This window comes from Hydra vulgaris, chromosome 09 (genome assembly GCF_038396675.1).
Source record: "Hydra vulgaris chromosome 09, alternate assembly HydraT2T_AEP".
In the NCBI taxonomy this organism is placed as follows: domain Eukaryota; kingdom Metazoa; phylum Cnidaria; class Hydrozoa; order Anthoathecata; family Hydridae; genus Hydra; species Hydra vulgaris.
Window position 1 is genome coordinate 37,027,501 of NC_088928.1, and position 25,632 is coordinate 37,053,132.

General features: G+C 27.6%; 1 protein-coding gene across 1 annotated transcript in view; it reads right to left on the reverse strand.

Moving 5' to 3' along the window:
• LOC100198524 (uncharacterized) overlaps window positions 1-25,632 on the reverse strand; it is a 72,577-nt gene that overhangs the window by 25,854 nt on the left and 21,091 nt on the right. Inside the window, exons 5-10 of the mRNA XM_065805575.1 lie at window positions 21,164-21,294; window positions 20,877-21,061; window positions 13,472-13,627; window positions 12,935-13,038; window positions 11,872-12,845; window positions 330-438 (exon numbers count right to left, since the gene is read on the reverse strand). Of these exons, the coding sequence (XP_065661647.1) occupies window positions 330-438; window positions 11,872-12,845; window positions 12,935-13,038; window positions 13,472-13,627; window positions 20,877-21,061; window positions 21,164-21,294 (1,659 nt within the window). The remainder of the gene's footprint in view (window positions 1-329; window positions 439-11,871; window positions 12,846-12,934; window positions 13,039-13,471; window positions 13,628-20,876; window positions 21,062-21,163; window positions 21,295-25,632) is intronic.

The following is a 25,632-nucleotide window of genomic DNA, read 5'->3' on the forward strand; positions in this document are numbered from 1 at the left end:
AGAGTTAACAGCTTAATACATGATGGTAAAATGATAACAAATTTATTAACAAAACACTACTTTAAACTTTAAAATTTCAAAAAAAAAATCATGAACCATTATATCTCACAAAACTCTTGAAGTGTGAAATTTGCAACAATATTACCATTCAATGACAATGCGAGATGACAAATTCAATTGTGCAATATGATTTTTCAATTCATATCAATATTGCTATTGCTATTGGCATGTTGCCATTATCTTACCCCTAATATTTATAAGAAAATTACGAAAATCTCATCTATATATAGAAATAAAGTATAAATCAATATAAAAACAAAATAACCTACTTTTTAGATTCTTGATAGGTTCCAATAGCTTCATGATTTTGGGGTAAAGCAAATTGAGACTTTATTTCACTTTCATCAAATAATTTTGGTATTTTGTTAGAACAGATATCTTTATAAAATATAAAAAAATATTTTAAACATTTTATAACCATTTTGTTTGTCTTTAATTATAAAATAAAAAATCAATATTAATTCATAAAATCTTTTAAAAATTCAATCATTTGAAAAAAATTCTAAAGATTAATAACTAATGAATAAGAGAATAACATAAACCAACAATTATTCAACATATTCACCTTTCATTTATTTCATTCACATTCTGTTCTATATAGAGATTCCACCTCTATGTAGATTCCACTCTATATAGAGAGATTTCACCTCTATAGAAAGGCAACTACAGTCAAGGAGGCTGCCCATTATTTTTTTTAAATTTTTATACACCTCTTTGTGCTCCAAGAAAACAAACCTTTGACAAACAAGGTCGATGTGTGGAATAACATGTTTAATTGTTTTTGAGTTAAAAGATCAACCCTCTGAAACACTTGATAAACTGTTGCAATAAGAAACACATTAAGTTTAGAACTTCTTACTTAATGACAAAGTGAGCGCTCTACTACCTCACCACTACCACAACACAATATTATATATATATATATATATATATATATATATATATATATATATATATATATATATATATATATATATATATATATATATATATATATATATACACACACACACAACTATAAATGTGTGTTTAGTTAGCATCTTTAATGTCACACTAAAATAGCCTGCTGCCTGGGGCTTAAGTACATACATAGACTATTTTATAGCCTAATGTAGCAACAATGTAGCAATTGTTTCTCATTCAATGTAGCAACACAAGGAAGTGTTGCTACATTGAATGAGGGTTTGACATGAGGCAGGAATCTTTTGTTAATCTTCTTTTTTTTCTGAAAATGCTGTATCCTATCAAGGTAGGAAAAACTAGTAACTGTTTATTATCTAAATAGGATATAGCATATTTTTTTAATTTATAATTTGTATAGTATGTATTTTTTATTTATAAAACAACATACAATATGTTGAAGTTCACCCAAGTTATTTTATTGCATTTATAAATATTTGAAAGTTGTAAATTATAATATTAACACAATATTTGCAAAAGTGCTGATAAAATAAAAACTAAAATAAATTATTTGGCAATCATGCTCAACTAATTTATTTGACAATAATGCCCAATATAAAAGCATTTTATGATAATGCCCAATAAAAAAGTATTTGGTGTTTTTTTGTTGGGCATTATCATCAATGCTCAACAAATAATATTTAATGATTACTCAAACAAAGGGATCTGGTGAAAACTCCTTACAATACAAAAATTTATTTACGAGTTAAAGCAATAGCTTCTAGTAATAGAAATTTAATTACAAAGTAAATTAGGAAAAAAAAAACAACTTAAAAAATGCTTTTAAAAAGCATTTTAAAATATGGCAAATTACATGAAACATTTTATAATTAATTATTTAACATTTATAAATTATTTAACTATAAAAAGTACGTGCATATCTGTGATTTACGGCACCAATTTTAAAGATAAAATCTGTGACCTTTTTTTCACTGTGCGCTTGAAGTAGGTGTTGTAAGGATGGATTTTTGTCCACTTTTTTTTAGAATTTTATATCGATTTGGACAATATATCAAAGTAGAGTGTTTTAAGTTTATTGCAATGTGTTTTTTTTTTTTTTTGCAGTTACTAATGCTTTTAGGGATTTGATTCCTATTGTAAACTTTGTTCCTGTTCTGGAAGTGACATTGAAGGCATGATGGTTTTTTTTCCTACTTTTTCAGTCAATTTTCTAGATCTATTTTTTAGGTACCTGCCAAAATTCATTAAAAAATAATGACATGCTCATACCCTATTTTGTACATGGTAAAGGTAACAAAATATTCTTCTGTTGTGGAGGTTTGGGGAGGGGGGGATCACAATTATGAGCATTTTGTTTATATGAATTTTTATTTATTAAAAAGTTATTTTTTTAGAAAAATGTAACTTTTATTAAAAATATCGGTGATTTTTTTTAAAGTATTCAAAACATGATTTAAACACACACACAAAAACTATGCTGAATATTTACAATGATTCAAGTGATTTTTTTTTCTGTTGCATGTAATATTGCATTTTTTTTTTTTTTTTAAATGTATTAATAATTAAATGTAATAATAATCAAAATTCAATAAAATAATTATTATGACTATTGAAATTATTTTTTTAAAGCATTATAGGACCTAAAAAGAATTTTACAGTAAGGCAAAAATTATGTAGCTTGTAACTTAACAATGCCAACTCATATAAATATTGACTTAACAAGTCAATATTTAAATGAGTTTAATTTTTTAAAATGATTGTAACAAGGTATGTGTTATTATAAATCATAATATTCTTGCATTAATAACTTTCATTTACAGATATTAGGTAAGTGTCTTGGTTAGTAATATTTTTGCAATGCCTAATGTGTATATTATGCCCCTTCACCCTCTTTTTTTGCTGTTGTTAATAAGATTATGAAAAGATTTATAGTTCTTTCATTGATTATTTTTATGTATCAGACCTTATTTTAGGAAGCCAGGTAGAAACCGACATCCAACAACCAGGGTTGACTTGGTTTCGAAATAGTTTAAATCAATCAGTATAGAAATCAGTTTTTTTGATTATTTTATACATCTTTTCTTTTTCAGGGAACAAATCAAAGAATTCATTTGCTTCCATTAATAGTTGTTTTAATGACATAATGTGATATGCATCAGAAGTTAAGTTATTTTAATTATTTTTAACCTAAAACAAAAACTTCTCTTTCCTTTAATTTTTAATGGGTTTTTTTAGTAATTTTTCAAATATCTTATGTGTGGGTAAAAATTTCTCAAAAAACAAGGGGTTGCACCCTACATCACGGAATTGGCTGAAATTTGGCAAAAAGGTTTAAAGATATAAGTTAGAAAAGAATGTAAATTTTTTTCAAAAAATTCTCGTTCCTTTAAGAGTTATAACAACTTGAAGTAGGTTAGTTTTTGACTGAAAAATGAGGGGCGAAAAGTGTGGGAAATAGGTCAATTTACTATTATCCTTTTTACAAGCTTGTGGTAATGTTGGGAATCTTAAATCTTGGTACCAAAGGAGTTTAAAATCAGCTGAATCTGAAAATCATAGTCTCGTATCCGTCAAAACAATAGAATATAGTTTATTGTAAGATCCGCAAAACGCACTTACTAACAACAATAAAAAAGGACATTGACAAGTATAGCTCTAGAAAAAATCTGACTGATGAAAAAAACTTTTGGTTTTGATTTTCTTAAATATTCGACATATATCTACTTTGCGAACCAAATTTTTATTGGCCTTATGTTTTGTCGAGAAGTTATTAATGTTTTGGTTTTTCAATTTTTCTAAAGAAATTTTGTAAAAAAAAAAAGTTCGCAAATGCACTTTGATATTGAACTAAATATAATTATTTTTATTTTTAAATTAAATTGGTCTAATTAATCATAATCTATAGATTAATTATATAATTATGTTTTTTTAAATCAACTGACTATAATTATTAGAGTTGGTTGATTAAAAAAAAACAGTATATATGATTAAATTATTTACAAAGTTTTTACAAAACATAGTTCAACATTTTGTAAATTTATAAATTTGTTACTTGTTATTTTTATTACATAATAGTTATTTAATTTTTATTACATAATAGTCATGTCATTAAATTAAACAATATTATATAACCTTTTATTCTTAATTGTTTTATTGTAATCAAATAGTGATTATCTCATCAATAAAAAAAAAGGTAATAAAATGACATACAAATGTCTAATAAATATTACCATGTTAAATTATATAACTAAATTAAATTATATTCAGTTATATTTTAATTTCACACAAAATTTTTGTAAATAGTTGGTAGAGAATTGACAATAATAAGTAGGTACTTAGGCATTTAAAATATGTCTGTTAGAACTAATAGCTATTTCTTCAAGCAATATGTTCCTTATAAATATAACTTAAATTTTTATTGTGGACATATTGTTTGTGTTTAAGTGTGATTTACTTGGTAGGACATAGTATTTAAGATCTCTTGTTTTTAAGTGTTTATACTGTGATTACTCATTATAGTTTTATATGGATAACAAAATTAATTGCTGCTTTGTAAATAATTATGGAGCTTGTTATAAACAGTCATATACCCAAGTAAGAAATCTGATTGAAGATATTGACAGCAATGTTAAAAAACTACTTGTAAAAGGAACAAATATGAAAAAAGAACAAATTACTAGCATATGCACACATCATCATGATATGTTAGTTGTAAGATTTGAGGGTAATCAGAAAAGTTATTGTAATCCATTTCTGACTCACCAAAAGGTGTGTAGAGGTAAAAATTTATATATATTTATATTTCATTAAGTAATATCATTCTAAATAAATTGTTTATAAGTTTTTTTAATAATTATCATAATTAATAATATAATTAATTTTATAGTAATATTATAGTAATATTATAATTTTATAGTATTTACATAATATAATTAACATTATTTAAGTAATGTAATTACTCTTTTTTTTCAGCATCGCTACAAGTGATTACAATGCATACTGTGTTAGAAGCAGAAACTGTAGGTTTAAATCTTACACCTGGAAAGAAATTGTGTCCAACCTGTCGAAGTAAAGTTATGAAACATTTATCAAAAAGTACGAGTGAAAATAAAAATGATGAAGATTTTGATATTGTTAATGAAACGTCCATTCAAAATAAAAAAGAAGGTGTGGATACACACTTTATATTTGCTGGAGTATCTCCTATTAAAGTCAAAGGATTGCATAAGTCAGGTAAAATCAGAGAAGGTAAACGAAAATTGACAGCATTAACAACCTCCATTAAAAAAAAGGTAACCACTTTCCTTAATATATCAGAAGAAAGTTTTGAAGAGCAGTCAAATTTTGTTAACAAGTATATTGAAAAAGTAAACTTGTTTGATAACATGATGGTATCACTAACTAAAAAGATTGCAGAGTCTACAGTAAAATCTAAAAAAATACAACTAACGACACTTGCTCCAACAGACTGGTCAATAAAAAAGGTTTCTGAAACATTACATGTAACAAACTATATAGCTCGAACTGCACGAAAGTTGGCATTAGAAAAAGGTATTTCTGAGTGATTTTTCAGAAAACTATAAATTTGTAGTTCAAGATGAAGTGCAAAGCTTTCATTGGACAAATTTACAATGTACACTTCATCCTGTGATTATTTATTTCAAAAAAGGTATTCTCAAGCACAAATCTTATTGTATTATTTCGGATGATATGATCCATGATGTGAACATGGTATATAAAATTAATGATGTTGTTAGCAATGATATAAAAACAAATCTGCCTCAAATAAAAAATATTGAATACTTTTCAGATGGGTGTGCAGGTCAATATAAGAATTGCAAAAATATTTTAAATCTTTGTTTCCATCTTGAAGATTTTGGATTTTCTGCTAAATGGAACTTTTTTGCAACTAGTCACGGTAAGCAACCTTGTGATGGGATAGCAAACTTGCAAAGAGATATGGGTAATCATATTTTATCTCCACAAGCAATGTATAAATATTGCAATGAAAACATTGAAGGTGTACATTTCATATATATCTCATCAGAAGATTTATTTTTGGTGAGAAACACTCTTAAAGAACGATTGGATACTGCAAATACAATACCTGGAACACGTAGTTACCATCAATTTGTACCACTTGGCCATCAAAAGGTAAAAAATATATGTTTAATATACCTTTTACTATCTTTTAAAAAACATGCATAACTTTTTTTGATCAAATAGATTTTTGATTTGAGCAGAATCATTGTCAAAAACATTTATATTTTATTTTAGGCTCACAATTTCCTTTCAATGCATTTAATAAAATGTTTAACAAAAATGAATAAATGCATATGTTATTATTTTGTCTAGGTAGACACAAAGCTATGCAGTGTTGATAAAGAATTTGCTTTAATTCATGACTTTGGAAACATCCAGATAACAACTGTAAACCTAGTACCAGGTGAATTTGCCTGTGTTTCCTATGAGCAAAAGTGATGTATAGGAGTCATTGAAGATATTAATCTGAAAGAAAAAGATGTGCTTGTAAAATTTATGTGTCCGAATGGTCCTGCACGGTTGTTTAAATGGCCACCAATAGATAGCCAATGCTGGATTCCAGATGTCCACATCATTTGCAAAGTTGAGGTACCGATAACAAAAACAGGACTTTGCTACTATTTAGCTAAAGACAACTTTAAAAAAAATTGTTTTCCTAAGGAAATAGAGATTATTATGTCTTATCCATACTTAAACCTTATGCTTATGTGTACAACTTGTAATGTAAAGTAAAGCATGTGTAAATAATGTGAATGTAAAGCATGTATAAAATCACTAAAATTGAGTATTTCTTTTTTATATTTTTTTATACCTTTTACAATTTTAAATAACATATGAAAATAAAGAAATAAAAAAAGTAACTAAATTGTTAATTTCTGATTTGATTGATTGGTAAAAGGTGTGTCTGGTTTTGGTAAAAATTGAGTGTCTGGTTTAATAAATATCACAAAATATTGTGTCCACATCAAACATCAATAATTCCTTAAGTAAACGTAAGGCCAAAATAAAATTGGTTCAAAAAGTAGATGTTCATCTTATCTTTAAGAAAATCAAAATTAAATTTGTTTTCTATCAGTCAGACTTTTTTTATAGTTATAATTGTCAATGCCCTTTTGTATCGGCATTATTGAGTGTCTTTTATGGATGGTAAAATAAATTACATTGTTTTCTTTTGACAGATAAAAACCTATATTTTTTGGATTAAACAGGTTTTTAACTCTTTTGGTACCAAATTTCAGAACTGTAGCATCACTACAAGCACCTTATAAGGGTAAAAGTAAATGGAATAACTTTCGGCACTTTTCCCCCCTCATTTTTCAGTCAAAATCAAGAAAACTTCAAGTTGCTGTAAGTTATAATTGAATAGAAATTTTATGAAAAAATTTTACTGTCTTTCCTAATATATATCTCTAAACATTTCTGCCAGGTTTCAGAAAATTTGGTGATGTAGGGTGCAGATTTGTGTTTTTTGAAAAATTTTTACTCGTATTTTATTATCATTGCAAGGTATTAACTCACAGCATGAAAACTTTAAAATAGACTATTGCTTCTTTGGATCTTTAACAAGTCAAGAAAGGTTACTTTATACTTATAGATTAAATTATGCAGTAATAACAGTTAGATATTAATTTATTTTTTAGGACATATAATTTCTCTATTAAAAATGGTTGTGCTAGAGTGATCTATATATTTATTCATAACTCTTTTTTTTTTTTTTTTTTTAGATATCATTGCCGAAGATTTGGCTTTTTTTATCTTTGGATGTCCATGATTTGCTTCAAAACTATTTTCATAGCCACAATTCTGTTAAAAACATTATTAAACATATGGAAAGTAATTTAGTTTAAATTTTATATTACAAGGTATATTTTAAAACAAATCTTTTATTTATTGGGGTGTATTGTAAATCGAGGTGATATACAAAGGATATTTTGAAGTGCTTTTTCTAAATACATCTCCCTAAATACTAACATGAAATGTTTCATTTTTTTGAAAAATATGACTTTTCATTTCATTGAAAAGTCATATTTTTCGCTTGTGAAAAATAGATATAATTATAAAGGTTATAATTTCTTTAAGTTCACTTTTTACCTTCTAGAAGGCTATGTACATATGTACATATAGTAACCAGTGTTGAGTATTTTAAAAAGTATTTTAAATGAAAGTATTTAAAATACTTACGTATTATTTTTATTTTTATTTGAAATACTTTTATTTATTAGTATTTTCAAATTTATTTCAAATACTTTTCAAGGCTATTTTTTATTTTGTTTAAAACACAAAATACAAAATACTTTTCCACCAACAGCAAATTAATTAAAACTTGGATTCCAAAAGTTGGCTGGATTGTGCTGCCTTGGACCATTAATAGATACTTGGAATGTATCTATTAATTTGTTATTTAATTACTATGATTAGAGGGAACTAATCTACCAAAAATCCCAAAATGGCAAAAGAGAGGGAAACAACTGAAATTGTAGAAAATGAAAGTGCAACATCTTCAGGTATGTATATAACTACAAAAACACTATATTATATTGTGTATTTTATGTTTGTTATGTAATAATCAGTAATCATTACTCATTAGTCATTAGATAGAAAAATTATAATTTAATTTCAATATAATATTATGAGGCACGTGTACATTTACTGAAAAAGAAAGAGACCAGACCAAATACAATTTATTGATTAATGTGGTATGGTATAAATATAAATATTAAATAAAATCATTCAATTTAACAAACAAAGCAAACAATGAATAAAATATGTAATAAATCATTCTCATCTCAAAGTCATAGTAGTTACAGCCAGTCAATTAGTCAAAGAAAAAACATTGAAAGTTAAACAAAACGGTTAAACCAAGCACTAAACAGTAAAAATGATAAACACATAAAGCAACACAGACAAACACTAATGCTGTAACATAACACAAGTAAATGCAATAATCTCGGTTGATTGACTGTTGTTATTGTTGTTGCAGAATGTTCATGGCAAAAATTGAATTGATGAATACAAGCAGCACAAGGTTTCAGTTGCAAAACAACGTAAGCGCTCGGTAGCTGAGATGGAATCTGGAGTTGGAGGTGGACGCTCTTCCAAATCTGAAGTTGAAAGAAGTTGAAACAAATGCACATTATGCCTCGAAATCAAACATCCATTTCACAGGATGAAGTGGACAAGCTTATTGCTTACTAGATTGTGCAGGAAATGCACCCCTTGATCACAGTGGAAAAGCCAGTGTTCAAAAATTTGATCTACGGACTCAATCGCAATGTCAGTATACCTTGTCGCAAAACAATAGGCAAGCGATTAAATGCCCGTTTGCAAAAAATGTTTGATGATAAAAGAACAGTCTTTAGTAAAGTACCATTTGTTTGTACAACAAATGACATTTGGTCAGTGAACTGAAAGAGCTACATAGGAATGAAAGCTCACTATATTGATATTAGTACTGAATGCTCAGTATCACGCATATCTGTTGCTCTTTCCTGTCAACGTTTTGTTAGAAGTCATACTAATGACTCAGTGGCTGCTGATTCATTCATAATGATTATGGGTTACACGTGGAAAAAATCTCAAAAATTCATAATGATTATGGGTTACACGTGGAAAAAATTACAGCAACCGTAACAGATACTGCCTCTAACTTCTGCAAAGCCTTCCGAGAATACTTTATAAACACTAGCAGTACTGCATCTGGTTCAGGGATCTCTGCAACTGCTGAAGAACAAGTTCAGGAAACAGGAACTGATGATGATGAAGCAGATAACTCCGACAATGATGTTGAAGTAGCGAACATGACTGTAGTCCTAAATTTACCAGTTAGCGAAGACACGGATATTGATACTGAAGTTGTTCTGCCTCACCATGAAGCTTGCAATTGTCACTCTCTTAGCCTCACATCAACTACTGATTCAGATAAAGCATGTGATTCTGATGCTAATTTCAAACGTCTTTACCGAGATGCATTGGCCAAGTGTACCAGCATTTGGAATTTGCTTCGTAGAAGTTCCAAGGCATCAGATGCTGCGAAAAAAATTATCGCAAGGGCAATACTGATACCTGTCCCTACACGATGGAACTCCCGGTATGATGCATTGAAATGCATTCTCCGGTTGCAAGATAAGCTTGGCGAAATATGCGACGTTTTGAAGTTGCCAAAGTTCAAAAAGCAGGAGTTGAAATGTCTAGAAGAGTATGTAATGATAATGGCTCCTATTGCTGTTGCCATTGAAAGGCTGTACACTGTACAGCAGCACACCGTACAGCAGAAATTGCAGGACCTGCAGCAGAAATCACTGAAGCATGCTAAGAAATTTGCAGAATCTATGCTTACAATCATTTTCTGAACATAATGCCAGCAGGATAATTGCAGCAGCATCGCATCCCTACTTTAAAATGAGATGGGTTCTGGATGATAAAAAAGATTTCTATCATGATCTCTTCGTTAGTGCAGCTAAGTCTCAGCAGCAACAGTTGTTGGACAGAGCTAATACTATTTCTGACCCTCAACCACTTCCAGGTACTCAATCAGCTGGTGGTAGTGGCATGAGTGATGATTTTTTTTCGTTTAGCGAAATTAACATTGCAGAACAAACAACAGTCAACAACGAATATTTATTGTACTTAAGCGACTCTGGTACGGATTTTAAAAACTTGGCAAAATATGAAGTTATAAAACACGTATTTGTGAGGTACAATACGACCTTACCTTCGTCCACACCTGTTGAGCGGTTATTTAGCACCGCTGGACAAATTCAGACGCCACAAAGGAACTGTCTTAGTGATGCAACATTCGAAAAACTGTTACTTTTAAAGGCCAATAAATGTTGATTTAAAGGTTAAATTATGTCAATAAAGTTGTGATGTACGATTCGAGTCGGTACAATTCCAGTATTTTGTATTTAAAATAGTTTTATAAAGAATTTTTATTTAAAATACTTTCCTGGTATTTATTTTTATTTTCATTTCAAATACTTTTAAAAAGTATTTGAAATGAAAATAAAAATAAATACCAGGAAAGATAGTACTGATAGTAACGCAACAAATGGACTACGCTTTAATATATAAGCCTATATATGTAAAGTAAAATGTAATATAAGTGTTATCATTCCAAAAAATATATAATAAAATAAATAAATTTATAAATATAACTTTATATCATATATAAATTGATTTATCTTATTATTATTTATAACTTTTTAATTTGTTAATAAAAATAAATTTTTTTAATTAAACAATATAAATTTTTTTCTGTTATAGTTAAGTTGATATAAATATAACCAAAACAAAGTAATGCGGAAACTAAGCAATGAAGATCTATTATAAAACTACCAAGTCAAACAGTAATTTTTTAAGTTGGTTGCAGTTTTCTTAAGCAATCCTTATAACGAATTTTTGTTACTTAAATGGGCATTTTAGTAGGGCATTTTAGTAGGGCTTTTATTTAGTATGGGCTTTTAGTAGAATGATTTGTTTTTTTATGAAATTTTCACCATTGTAATACTGATTTAAAGCTCTTTACTCTCTCATGATGTTAAAAATTAAGTATTTTAATAGTTTAAAAATTTCGCACATCTACCTATAAACAGTTAAATAATTTATAAATTGTTAAATAATTTTAGTAAACCATAGCCATATTGGTTAAAAATAGTAGTAGCTTACTTGTAGTACCATTGTTTAATAGCTTGTAGTTCATTGTAACATTTTATAAACATTAAAATAATACTTTACAGACTACATTAAAATAACATTTTAAAGACTGCAATAAAATATTATTTTACAGACTACAATAAAATAATATTTTACAGACAACAATAAAGCATTTTTTAGAAAAGTTCATTTTACCTGTCTTTTTAGTTTCAGCTGCACAACATTCTTTTTCTTCATAAAAAGAACTGGTTAGTTTATCAAGATCAAAAGAGTCATTTAGTATACCAGTTTGAACAGTACTGATCATTGATGTTATTGTTGATTCCTGTGAAATATTATTTGATATATCCACATGAAAAGACTTGTTAAATGATACAGCAGTTGTTAAAGGCTCCGGTGGGTTTAATGAAGAACTCTCTGTACTATTTAAGAACTCATTTTTTAGTTTTTTATTCTCTGAAACATCATCATTAAATGATTTTCTTTTGGTACTTTCAGTTTCTTTATGCAATACAGATGCGCATACAGACTTAACGTCTTGTAAACTAACTTTCTGAATAATATTAGATTCATAAATTTTTTCACTTACTGGGTTTTCAGGTGAGATTTCTTTTGTATTAAAAATATCTTTGTTTTGTACAGATGGGAAGCATACTGTCATTTCAAGTGAGTCTGTCAGGTGAGCTAAACTGTCTAAATAATTAAGGCCATCCTGATTTTTATTTGCTTCATTTCCTGGCTCAACTTTCTTTTTCTTAAAAATTTCTTTGTCTTTGTCTAGAAATGGAAAACATACAGTACTTTCAAGTGAGTCTATCAGATGGCCTAAATTGTTTTGGTTAACTTTATGAGATTTTGAGGCCAAGTTTTCAGTGATGTCTATATCAGGACACAAATTAATGTTTTTATCTATTTTTGTTAAAGGAGCATTTTTGTTTATAGTAGAAAGTTCTTTTAAGTAGCTGTTTACTTCAGGCTTTAACTCATTATTAGTTAAATCAATTACATTTACTTTTTCAGAATGCCCTGCTGAACTAGGAGGGCAATGTGTTAATGAACTATTTAAAGGTAACTTATTTGTTTTCATATCACTAAAGTCTAATTTTGTTTTAAATTTATCTGACTTGATATCAAATTGTTCTGCCAACTTATTATCACACTGAGCATACCTAAAAAAGTATAAAAACTTTTAAAAAAATTCAAAATAAGTAATTTTAACAAGAGGTTACCAACCATTAACTTGTTAATCTCTACTTACTTCCGAGTCATGGCTTTCAACTCCTCAAAGGAAAACTCTAACTTTCCCATATAAATACGAGCCTTACAATACATTTCAACAACTTTACTGTTTGTTGGAAGTTCCTTTAAAAAAAAACTTGAATATATTAATCTAAATTAAAATGAAATTAAAAAACAGGGAAACAATAAGAAATAACAAATCAGTCCTGTTGAGGTACAAAGAATCTTTATCTTACATTTAGATGTTATGTTAGATTTGTAAATATAATTAACATATTTAAAAGCTTTACAAAAAATTAACAAAAAAATCACATATTTGATATCTTTCCAATTTATGCAATTGTGTTTTTGATTTTTTTAAAACTATTTTGTTCATTTAAGAATAAACTACAAAAATGTTTATAGTTAATATATAACAATTGTTAACCTCTTGAAACAAAGTTAAAACAATCTGGTTTATCTCTTGAAACTTATAGCTTATGACATTCTAGTTCACCTCTTAAAACATAAAGTTACCTAATAACAATCTGCTTCACTTTATGAAACTTATAGTTACCTTATAAAAATCTGGTTCACCTCTTGAAACTTTAATCGCACTTAACGGCTTGCGATCCTCAATTATAACATGTTTATGGAGTGTTGTATTTGAAATGTGAACATCTTCTTGATATATAGGAAAACTTACAGAGGAGCTTGAACCTCCTGCTTTTATCTAAAAAAAATATTGAAATAATGGAAACCAAAAAAAAAAAAAAAATAACTTTTAATAAATTATCAGTAAATAAGTCACCATATGTTGCATGCAAAAGCAGTACAACTAAGTCCAAGTGATCTTTAATTCTAACCCCACCACATCCATAGTACACTCCACCCCATCCGTAGTAGCACAATCTCAACCTGTTTCTATGTAACTTAACTTTGTCTGTTATAGCTATTATTTTAAGAGGTTAAAAAAAAAAGGGTTGTACAAAACATTTTTATAAACAGTAGTGAATAATGAAAACCTTTTACTAAAATGACATTGAGTAGCCTAAAGAATGAACAACAAGTCTCAGATGTGACCTTAAAGTGATGATTTAAATTAGGTTATGAAAATTAAAAAAAAACTCTAAAAGTATCAAAGTGTGACATTTATATATTTTAAATACATATTTACTTTCCAAGGTTATAGGGGTCGATACTAGCCAAAAAGGTTGATCTTTTTTTTTACCCTGTCAACCCTTCAACTTCAAAATATAAACCTTAACAAACAACAAGGCTAAATAAATACTAAATAAATATAAGTTCTTGTTGAACCAAAAATTCTTAATGCTTAACCTTTATTATACTTTGACCATAAGACATACACAATTAAAAAAAAAAAAAATTGTTTAAAAAATTAAAATCATCATAATAACTTAGATAAACAATCAGTTTGGCACAAAAGCTTTTAACACAAAGTTTTCACTATAACAATATAAAAACAAGGTAAAAAATTACTGACCTCAGACATTTTTAGGTCAGCAGTTAGGTTGGCATTGCCAAATGCCGACCCAAATTTAGAGTACTATTGTATAATGTTAAGATGCAATAATATGATGTCATAGGGCAAACTTAACATATTCAAAACCAACTCACCATATTATTTTATTAGATGCAATAATATGATGTAAATGGGTAAACTTCACATATTTAGAACCAACATACTCACCAAATTGTTTTAGTAGATGTGATATGATTTAAAAGGGTAAACTTAACATATTCAGAACCAACATACTTAGCATATTGTTGTAGTAGATGCAATAAGGTGTTGTCCATAAATTATGTCACACTCTAGGGGTAGTGACTTGTTAGTGGTTTTGTGACAACATATACGGGACTTGATACTAAACAGTTACAATGATAAGACCTCCCTCGCCAAAACAAGGGGGTCAAAAATGGCCATAAATTACTCAACGTAATTTATGAACAACCCCTAATATGATGTAATAGGGTAAACTTAGAAAACTAAAAACCAAGCTAATGAAAAAAAAGTCAACTAAAGTGCAAAAATATTAAATATTTCTAAATAAAAGTAAATGTTTTAAATAAAAAAAATGTACACAATTTTTTCATGTATCATTTTCCAAACAACTCTTTTTTACACAACTTTTAAAATGGATATTTATTTTTATAGCATCTTTATGATGAACTATTGATAATTAAGCATATGAACATCTAGCCGGACAATTGCCAAAACTCCAGGCTTTTTAATGAAAGCAACAAACAAAGAAGCAAATAAAGTGTACATTTTACAGAACCAATTACTTAAGACAAAAATGGAAAATCAAAAAATTGTTTCTCATACTTTTCAGTCAAATTACAAAGTAAATCAACCTTTGCTTTCTTAACTAAAAATTAATTTATTGTAACATCAAGGTCTGCCTGCAATTTAAAAAACAATTAATCCTAAAAACTGATATCTCAATCAGATTATAAATTACCTGTGAACATTTTTACTTTTTACATTAGTGTCATCAAAAGAAACATTTTTTTATCAGAAAACTTCTTACTTTATTATAAATAGAATTTTTACATTTTTATGAGTTCAGTTTTTTAGTTTATATTTAATACTAATTTAATTTTTTTTTAGCATAACCTTATTTACAATGTATTCCAATTTTTATTTTTTTAAATTGGAATAAAAAAGTATTTTAAATTTGAAAATAGAACAAAAGACTTTCCCATGGGTATTTTACTTGATTATTGTTTATTGGGTGGTTTATAACTAAAAATGATAAAAAGGTTAAGTAAAATTTGTAATTTAGAAACCATAATATGTAATTGAGAAACACATTACATTTAGAAATTGCAATATGTAATTAAGAAGCATAAAGTAATTTAGAAATCGTAACATGTAATTGAGAAACACAACATGTAATTCAGATATCGTAATATGTAACACAACATGTAATTAAGAAACACAACATGTAATTTAGAAATGATAATTTAATTTTAATTTTATAAATCTTTATTTAAAATTGATTAGCATTAAAAATAATGAATTGTACAATTTTATCTATTGTTATATAATGAGTAAAAATTAACTGAGAATGCAGGAAAAAGAACTGATCATTTATGTGTTGAAAAGGCAGCAGAGCTGCCAATGTTTTGTGGGAGGTAGAGGTCACTGACATTATCACGAAGAATACATAAATATTTTGAATAAAGGATTGCTGATAGGTAGTAGTGATTACAGTATTTAGAGTTAAAGGGAATCTGTTGGGGTTTCGGCTATTGATGCGAGGTAATTTAGTGGTTATCGGGTGGTTTGTATCAGCAAGGATCTTTTAAGAAAATAATATATAAATAAAAATAAGAAAATAAGAAACCATAATATATAACTGAGAATACACGAAATGTAAATACTAGTGTACAATAAAAGCTTATAGGTTATTATTAAAGGTTTTCTAGGACACGAGTTTCAATAAGTTAATGATGTCAAATTTACCATTTATATGCACCAGTAATAATAATTGATTAGAAAAAATAATTTTATTATATATCAATACACTATGACCCAAAAGTCTGTAATGAAATTAAATCTATACCAACATTTATTTCATCAAATTTGATTACATCCACTTCTAGAACAACTAGATTCAACTTGTCTAATTTGTCAAAATGAAATATATGCAATTAAACAAGTTGAAAAAAAACATTCTTTAGCGCAAACTTTATGTTTCAAATATAAGACAATGTACCATTGGGTTCACAGCGGAAATTTAAATTTAATTGGAAAAGTGAGAATTAAGTCAAAAAAATGGATCAAAGAACAAATTGAAGAAACGTTAATATCGATTAAAAAAGGACTGTCAATTAACATTGGTGGTCATGGAAACAAAGATTATCATTATTGTATCAAGATTATCAGACAGTTTAATTAACCTTGAAGACAGATTGTTTTCATTTAAAAAAAGTACACAAGGAGCCTTTTACAATCAACAGTAATGAAAACAAAACAAAAAAAGAGCTGAATATGTTAGGAACATCAACAAACATCACAAATGATTGTCAGATAATCTGGTTGCATGGAACAAATTTTAACTTGATAAAAAAATGAAATGACATGTCAGACAAGGAAGAAGATTAATAAAGAAAATACCTGCTTTAAAAGTTTCAAACATTTAATTGCAGCTCAATTTTAAAGATCAACAATATATATATATATATATATATATATATATATATATATATATATATATATATATATATATATATAGTTTTATTTCATTGGTATTTTGTAATAAAAGATGTTTATGATTTTTTTATTTTAATGTTTATATTATTATTTATAGTGCTTTTTTATACTTTAGATGATTCTCTGTAATAATATCATATAGTCTTCATGGAGCATTTCTGAAAAGAGCTCAACTTTTCTTACATGCCTCAACTCTATTCTTGTGATTTTGATCGGTTAATTCGTATCCAAGATGATGTTAGTTTTCTTTTTTAAAGAGCATTGTGAATGATTTTGTTGATTGTAAAACAATGCCAGGGCTTCAATTATATTATGTGCTGCATGAGGATTTTCTTCAATAATGGCTTGCACACGTTCTATACGCAGTTTGAGAGTGTCCTTAACAAGAATCATCTTCAAGACTCTCTCTACCATCTTTAAATAAATTAGCCCACTTGGCAACTGTACTTTATTTTGGTGCTTGGTCACCATGAACTCAAATGAATTCATCGGTTATGGCTTTTGCTGAAACTCTGAGTAGAACACAGATTTTAATATATGCTCAATATTCAAATTTTTCCATTTTTGATTTTTTCATTCAAACGTGTTTAATAAAATTTAAGTAATTTTTTTAAATACACATTAAAAATAATTTAACAAGTACTTAAAATGTTCATCATTAAATACAGTTTAAGATAATATTCAGTTTAAGATTGTATATAGTCGTCTTGTAAAAACTAGGCTATGTCTGATTCTTGTAAATTACCTAAAGAAATAAAAATACCTATGGGGAAGTAAAGGGTTAAGGCTGTTCATGAATAATGTTGAGGGTTAGGGGAGTGGGTTAGGATTTTGTGGCAAGGGGATGGTAGGGATGTAAAAGCTTGACAAATGTATGACACAATTTATGAACAACCCTTTAGTTGTAAAATATTCTGATAATATTTCTTCTAGTATGAAATGCAATATCATATTAAAAAAATAACAAATTTGAATAGGGTCACTATTGAGCTCTGCCTGATTCCTACAGAAAGCAGCCATTTTTTACAAATACAGTAGATAAAAGGACAATACCCATTTTTTTAAATAAACTTTTACTGCAAAACCAGGGCTTTAGCCATTATGAGTTCACAAAAAATGTGCTAACCAAATAAAATCCTACTTTTGAGTTAGATTTTGAGACTAACCTAAGTAAAATTGGAAATTATGTACTTTTTTTCTAATTTAAAAATGCTTTTAACTACATTTGGTCAATATTTCTAAATATTAGGTCAAACTTTGATTTGTTCTTATTTTTAAATTTTATTACTCAGTTCAGGTCATTTATTACTAGTTTGAGTGTAGCTGCAGAAAACATAAAATTTTTTTTACCCTGAAGTGTAACTAAAGATGTGTAAAAAAAGAAGACATGCTGTCATATTTAATAGGCATCCACAAAGTGAATTAAAAATTGGTTATCATAATCTATAAAAATATTTTAGACGCTTTTTTCAAAATATTTTAGATGTAATGAATATTTAGTATTTTCAAAATGGTTGTTTGTAAAAAACTTATTCTTTAAAACTTGCATTTTTTTAATTAATCAATCTTGACCAGCAAGAACTCATTTTTGGAAGGCAAAACAGCAATTTTTGATCATTTTTCTCATTATTTTGTGTGCAGGCTTGTATCTTTGCCTGATTTTTACAGAAAGTCACTTTTAATTATTATTTTTTTATGCAAATAAATTCAAATATAAACCAACTCAATAAATATAAAAAAGTATACCATTTATATTCTAAAATATTTTCTCTTTTCAAAATTATCAATTTATAATTAAGATCACTCTAGAGTGTGAAACACAAAATCTTCATATTGAAGATTTTTTGTAACTTTTCAATTTTAAGTAAACTGTAATTATTAAATTATGCATTAAAAATGTAAATAAACTATAAAAAATAAATAAAAATAAAATTTTAAATCGTATTGTGCTAAAAAAAGTTTAGACAAGAATACCATCAACAATAAGAAAAAAACTTTTAAACGAATGACTTTTGAAAGACCTTGCTTATGGTATGGTAATATTTTTTTATTTCAAATGAAGAAAATGTTTGCTTTTTTTAAAATTAACTTTATTCATAATTTTATTGTTTTATTTTTGATTTTCCCGCCTTAGTTAACATAACGATTAAAATGACTAAGTTAATAAAGGTTATTTAATAAATAATGTGAATGTGTGTGTGTGTGTGTATATATATATATATATATATATATATATATATATATATATATATATATACATATACATATACATATATATATATATATATATATATATATACATATATATATATATATATATATATATATATATATATATATATATATATATATATATATATATATATATATATATATATATATATATATATATATATATAAAGTAGTAGAAAATCACTTAACAAAATTTTTTATCAATAAAGACTCATCAGAAATGAATGATCAAATTAATAAAACTTCAATTTATACCAAAATTAAATTACAAGAAGTCGCAAATGTCTTAACTACTGTAAATTTTCACACATTTGTGGAATATGCTGACATTATTATAAAAAAGAATTCTTTAGAATTGATTAACATTTTTAATGATGGAGGTACTTAAGTGCTTTTTTAAAAAACTTAATAAAATAATACAAAAAAACTAAAAATTTACTCAAAACACCTTTTTTATTTATATTGTGAAAGTGTGACTGTCACAATATTTGGAAGCACAAGGCTATGCCACTAGGCTGTCTAACATCCTAAATATGACATAATTGAGTAAGTTTAAGACATTTCAAAACCAAAATACTCATCAGGTTGTTATATTAAATGCAACAATATAATGTAATTGGGTAAACTAAATGTAATTTGATGATATATAGTAAATTATACACATGTTTTTATTAATTTTATAAATTTTATTAATTCTCTTTGCATGAACTAAAAAATTTACACACAAAACTAACAAATTCCTTTAATAAATAATAAAGCCTCTTTTATACATCAATATCAACTAATTAATGTTGCAAAGATCCTGCAACATGATCCAAATTTAATGTTTTATTTTGTTTTTTTTGGTGATCCATAAAAAAAATGATTTATCTGAAATACTTTTTCAGAATATTTTTATAATAATCCATACTTATAAAGGTATTAAATTAAAATAAATAAGAATTGAATTCTAAAAAAAAAAGAAAAGGCTAAAGGAATTGCAGGTTTAATAGGTTTGTTCAGTTTTTCCATAATTTTTCCAGGACATGTCAAACTCAAGGTTTTTAAGGTTTTTGAGGACTGCTCGCTACCCTAATATTACTTGGACTACTGGACACTCTGACACTACATGCGATCAAGTTTTGGTTAAGATTAAACATAACAAAACAGACCAAACTTAAAAAACATACCAAACCTAAAAAACAGACTAAACTTAAAAAACAGACTAAATTCCACTATTATAGCATAAAAAAAGACATCAGGGGTCATCCACAAATTACGTCACGCATTTTTTGACCATTTTAGACCCCCCTTGTCATAACATCATAACACTTTAGTTACAGTTTCCGTATGAGTCATCACAAAACCACTTAGCATGACTTAATTTATGGATAATCCCTTATATACCATCTATTCTGTGTGGATGAATTTCAACAATGCTATTTGAAAACTGAATGTTAAACTGATAATGACAATGATACTAATAATGACTTACAACTGAATTATTTACAATATTTATACATGAAAATACCTTTGTTCCTTTAAGAGTTGTTACTGGTTTTGTATTTTCTATGTGCAAGGATGGATCAGTGGGAAGTACTTTGGACTGTCCTTTCGATGGCGCTGGTAAAACAGAATCAGAACTAGACTCCTCTTTAAAGATTTGGAAATATGGACCACTGCAAGAAACCTTTTGAGATGTAGTTTGCTTCTTGACTAAAACATAAAGATACTCTTTGGCTTTTTTTGACACTTTTTAATTATAAACAAAGTCACACATGAAAAAAAAATTTAAAACATTTTTCTCAAGTTATAAACCTTCTTTTTTAATTCGGTTGCTTGGCACCTTTCCACCCTTATATGCATTTAAACCAGCTAGAACCTCTCTTGAATTTTCTGTTTCAACACTTTTACTTGATGATGATTTTGCCATTCTCATTTCAAACATCCTTTTTTAAATGTATAAAAATGTAATTAAACTAAATTTAAAAAATATCAATAACAGCAATAAAATGCAAGGACATATATATATATATACATACACATATATATATATATATATATATATATATATATATATATATATATATATATATATATATATATATATATATATGTATATGTATATATATATATATATATATATATATATATATATATATATATATATATATATATATATATATACACACACACATGTATATATGTGTGTGTGTATATATATACAGCGTGGACCTCCCAAAATGAAATCTTGTCAGCCATGATTGACCAGTTGAAAAAAAATTAGAGTTTTAAAAATAAGGTTTAACGAATAATCAGGATATAATTCAAAAAATGCATTTACTACAATTTCATAAAATCATTTGAATTTTGAAAAAACATTTAAATTTAGTTTTATTGTTTATGATAAGCTACTTTAGGTTCGTTGATGAGTATTATATGACGTAAACAATATCTATTAAATACTTTGCTTCACTTATTTACATTACTTTCATTTTACTGGTGGTGAAAAGCTTATTTTCATAAATAATTAAAGTTCTTATTATATTACTATTTTAATAAAAATATTTAACATATTGTTTTAATAATATATAAAAACATATCATAACTATATCATAAATACATCATAATTGGTGTAAGAACTTTTTTTTCTTTCAACTGTACTTAATCAACTTATTATTATTTTAAATTTTTATTTTCTTGCAAGTTTTTGCTGCATATTGTAAGAAACGAAATTACTAGTTGAGCTTTTTTTCTATTATAGAATTCTTAAAAACCAATAAATACTTATCAAAAGTCTCGTTTTTTACTTTGGTTATTTTTATTGTAGTGTTTCATAAAACAATCGCTTATTTAGCACACAAGAGTTGATAACATTATCATTAACTCATTAACATTACCAATTTTTAAAATGATTCTAATAAGCAGAGATATAAATTGTGGAAACATTTTTCTTTATTGAAGCTCTTATTTTATTATTATTTGTTTTTGTTTATTATAAGTTCTTATTTTATTATATTTGGTTTATTTCATTCAATCTTATTATTTATTTTTCTTATAGCTTTTATGCCGTTTGTGGAGTCATTGAAATGAATGAACTATTTTTAATCAAATTTAAAATTATCAATTGCGTGTTTGCAAACTTTTTTCTTCTATTAATCAATTAATCAGTGGAATCAGACAAAATTTATATTTAAAAACACATTTTTAGTAAAAACTTCTTTTTAGGTAACATAATGTAATTGCAAAGTAATGTAATGTAACTGTTATAGCAGCAATTCATAGGCATCTTTTAGCATTAAGTTTTCAGTTTAAAGTTTTTTAATACTTTATAAAAATTGTTTTGGTATTAAAAAAAAATTCAACAACAAATTAATTGGATGTTTTCAAACTTTCTTTTTTAATAGAATTTAAATCTGTGCGCGCAAGAGTTATTTCAAACTATTAAAATTAGCAGGTAATTTCAACATTAGTTACTTGCGAGTTTCCATTTAAAAAATACATCAATTTTATTTAAAATTATTATTTTAAAAAGAATACGAACTCATTAATTTTCAAGCATTACATATTATGTGTATTTATAAAGTTTATAATTTTGTGTATTTATAAAGTTTATAATTTTGTGTATTTATAAAGTTTATAATTTTGTGTATTTATAAAGTTTATAATTTTATGTATTTATAAAGTTTGGTCATGAAGAACTAATTACTAAGATAAAAATTTAAAAAAATAATTTTTTTTAAACGTTTAAAAAAAAACAATCGACCGTCAATTCCATAAGTTAGCTGGTTGAATTGACTGCATGCCTTTGATTACTTATTTTCTAATCTGCAATGGAGTGCTGCTTCATTGACTAAAGGTTTGGGTTAAAGCAGCAATCTTTTTTTCATTATTCTTTGTTTTTTTTTCTTTTACTGAAAAAGTTGTATGGAAAAAAAGTAAGCAGAAAAAAGTGAGAAAAAAACTGCTGATACTAGAATTCAACATACAATTTAATGGAGCAATTATTATAGCAAAAGCAAGCTATCTATTTGTACATAACTTTAAAGAGTTTAACACATGTTCAACGGAAGATATTGGAGCAATGTATCAAACTCCTCCAACCGTTTGATGAAATTACAAATAAAACCAGTTTGGGTATTTCCTACATTTTTGAGGTAATTCGGCATGTAAAGGCTAGAGATGGTAAAGGCTAGAGTAAAGGCTAGAGATGGTGTCTTGATAAAAATACTCATCTTGGGCAGATGTTAAATGCACCCAGCTACTGTCTCGTAGAAGGCCTCCTAGGCAAAGACTTAAGGGGTAAACAGATTCTATCTGTTGACCAGCCTTGCACCCCTTCTTCATCTATAAGCCTGGCACAGATGTATTTATAATACATTGTTTCCAGTTTAGGATGTTGAATGCTGGATCTTCTTGACTCAATGCATGGGTTTTGCTTGTGTCTGTTTTTATGACTAGGCAACTCATTCTATTATCTCCTAATAAGGGTACAGCTCTAAAACTCAGTTTTATAGTACTGAGGCCGGCTGGTAGTCAGGTTTCCTGAACTCTGTGGTAGCTCTCAGAGAGGCTGATTCCATCAACAGCTGAAAAATATCAACGTATTAACAGTGCCATGTTGCGCATGGATGGTGTCCCAGTTTGTACTTTTGGTGTGCATTGCCGAGGTCACATTTGGAGCCCTTTGCTACGGCTTAGGGTTTATTAGTAGTAATGAAGCAATTGCTTGGGCTATTAAACGGTGTTCTTAGTACTATCTATGCTTTGAGTCAAGTTCCTCAATCTAATTTAAAAATGAATAAAGTACCAAAAACTATAAAACACAAAAAACCATCATCATTACCAAGTTTTCTAAACCTATCATTCACCAATATTCGTGGTCTTCGAAGTAACTTTTCTTCTGTTGAGTCTTATCTCTTGCAAAGTTCACCAGACCTACTTGCTCTTTGTGAGACTAATTTGAGTTCGGCTGTCTCATCTTGTGATCTTAATGTTGATGGTTATCTTCCTTTAATTCCTAAAGACTCCAATAGTCACATGCTTGGCCTGGGCATTTACATTCATAAGAATTCACCCATTTGTCTTGAAACTAGGTTTGAATCCACAGACCACTCTTTCATGTGCTTTCATTTAGCACCACTTCACTCTATTGCCTTTCTCATTGTTCTATATCGCTCTCCTTCATCTCAAGACTGGACTCTTTTTGAAGTTATTTCTGATCATATTGACCAAGCCCTCTCTCTTTATCCATCAGCTAATATAGTTGTTGTCGGTAACTTTAATGCTCACCACTCTGAATGGCTTGGTTCTAGTCTCAGTGACTCTGCAGGCATTAAAGCCCACAACTTTTGCCTTTCTCAATCCCTAACTCAAATAGCCAACTTTCGAACTCGCTTTCCTGACAACCCGAATCATTTACCTTCTCTACTCGACTTATGTCTTGTTTCTGATCCTGGTAAGTGCTCAGTTTCTCCACATTCACCCTTAGGTGCTTCTGATCACAGTTTGATCTCTCTAAAACTAATATCTCATTCTTCTTCATCACCTGAATCCCCCTATTATCGAACCTCTTACAACTACAGTAAAGCTGACTGGGATTCTTTCCGTAATTTTCTTCGTGATGGCCCTAGGGTAGAAATCTTTTGTCTTCCTGTCGACAAATGTGCTTCTTACATAACTTCGTGGATTCAGGCTGGCATAGAATCTTTTATTCCCTCTCGACGATTCCAGGTCAAGCCTTACTCTCACCTTACAAAGACTTAATTTCTCATCTTGAATCTAATAACTTACTTTCTGACCATCAATATGGATTTCGATCTTCTCGTTCTACAGCTGATTTGCTAACAGTAATAACTGATAGGTTTTATTGTGCATTAGATGAAGGTGGAAAGGTTAAGGCCATCGCTCTTGACATTTCAAAAGCTTTTGATAAAGTTTGACATCCTGGTCTTCTCCATAAGCTTTCTTCTTATGGTGTATCCGGCAAACATCTTTAAGATTATTGAATCCTTCCTTTCCAATCGTACCATAAAAGTTGTCCTCGATGGACAGCACTCTTTTTCTTATTCTGTAACTTGAGGGGTTCCTCAAGGTTCTATCCTTGGCCCTATACTCTTTTTAATTTACATTAACGATCTTCCAGATATTCTCACATCTAAGATGGCATTGTTTGCTGATAATACTACCATTTATTCTTGTCGTGATAAGAAACCAACACCCTCTGATTGCTTGGAGGGGGCATTTGAAGTTGAAAAGGATCTCGCTTCTGCTACAGCATGGGGCTC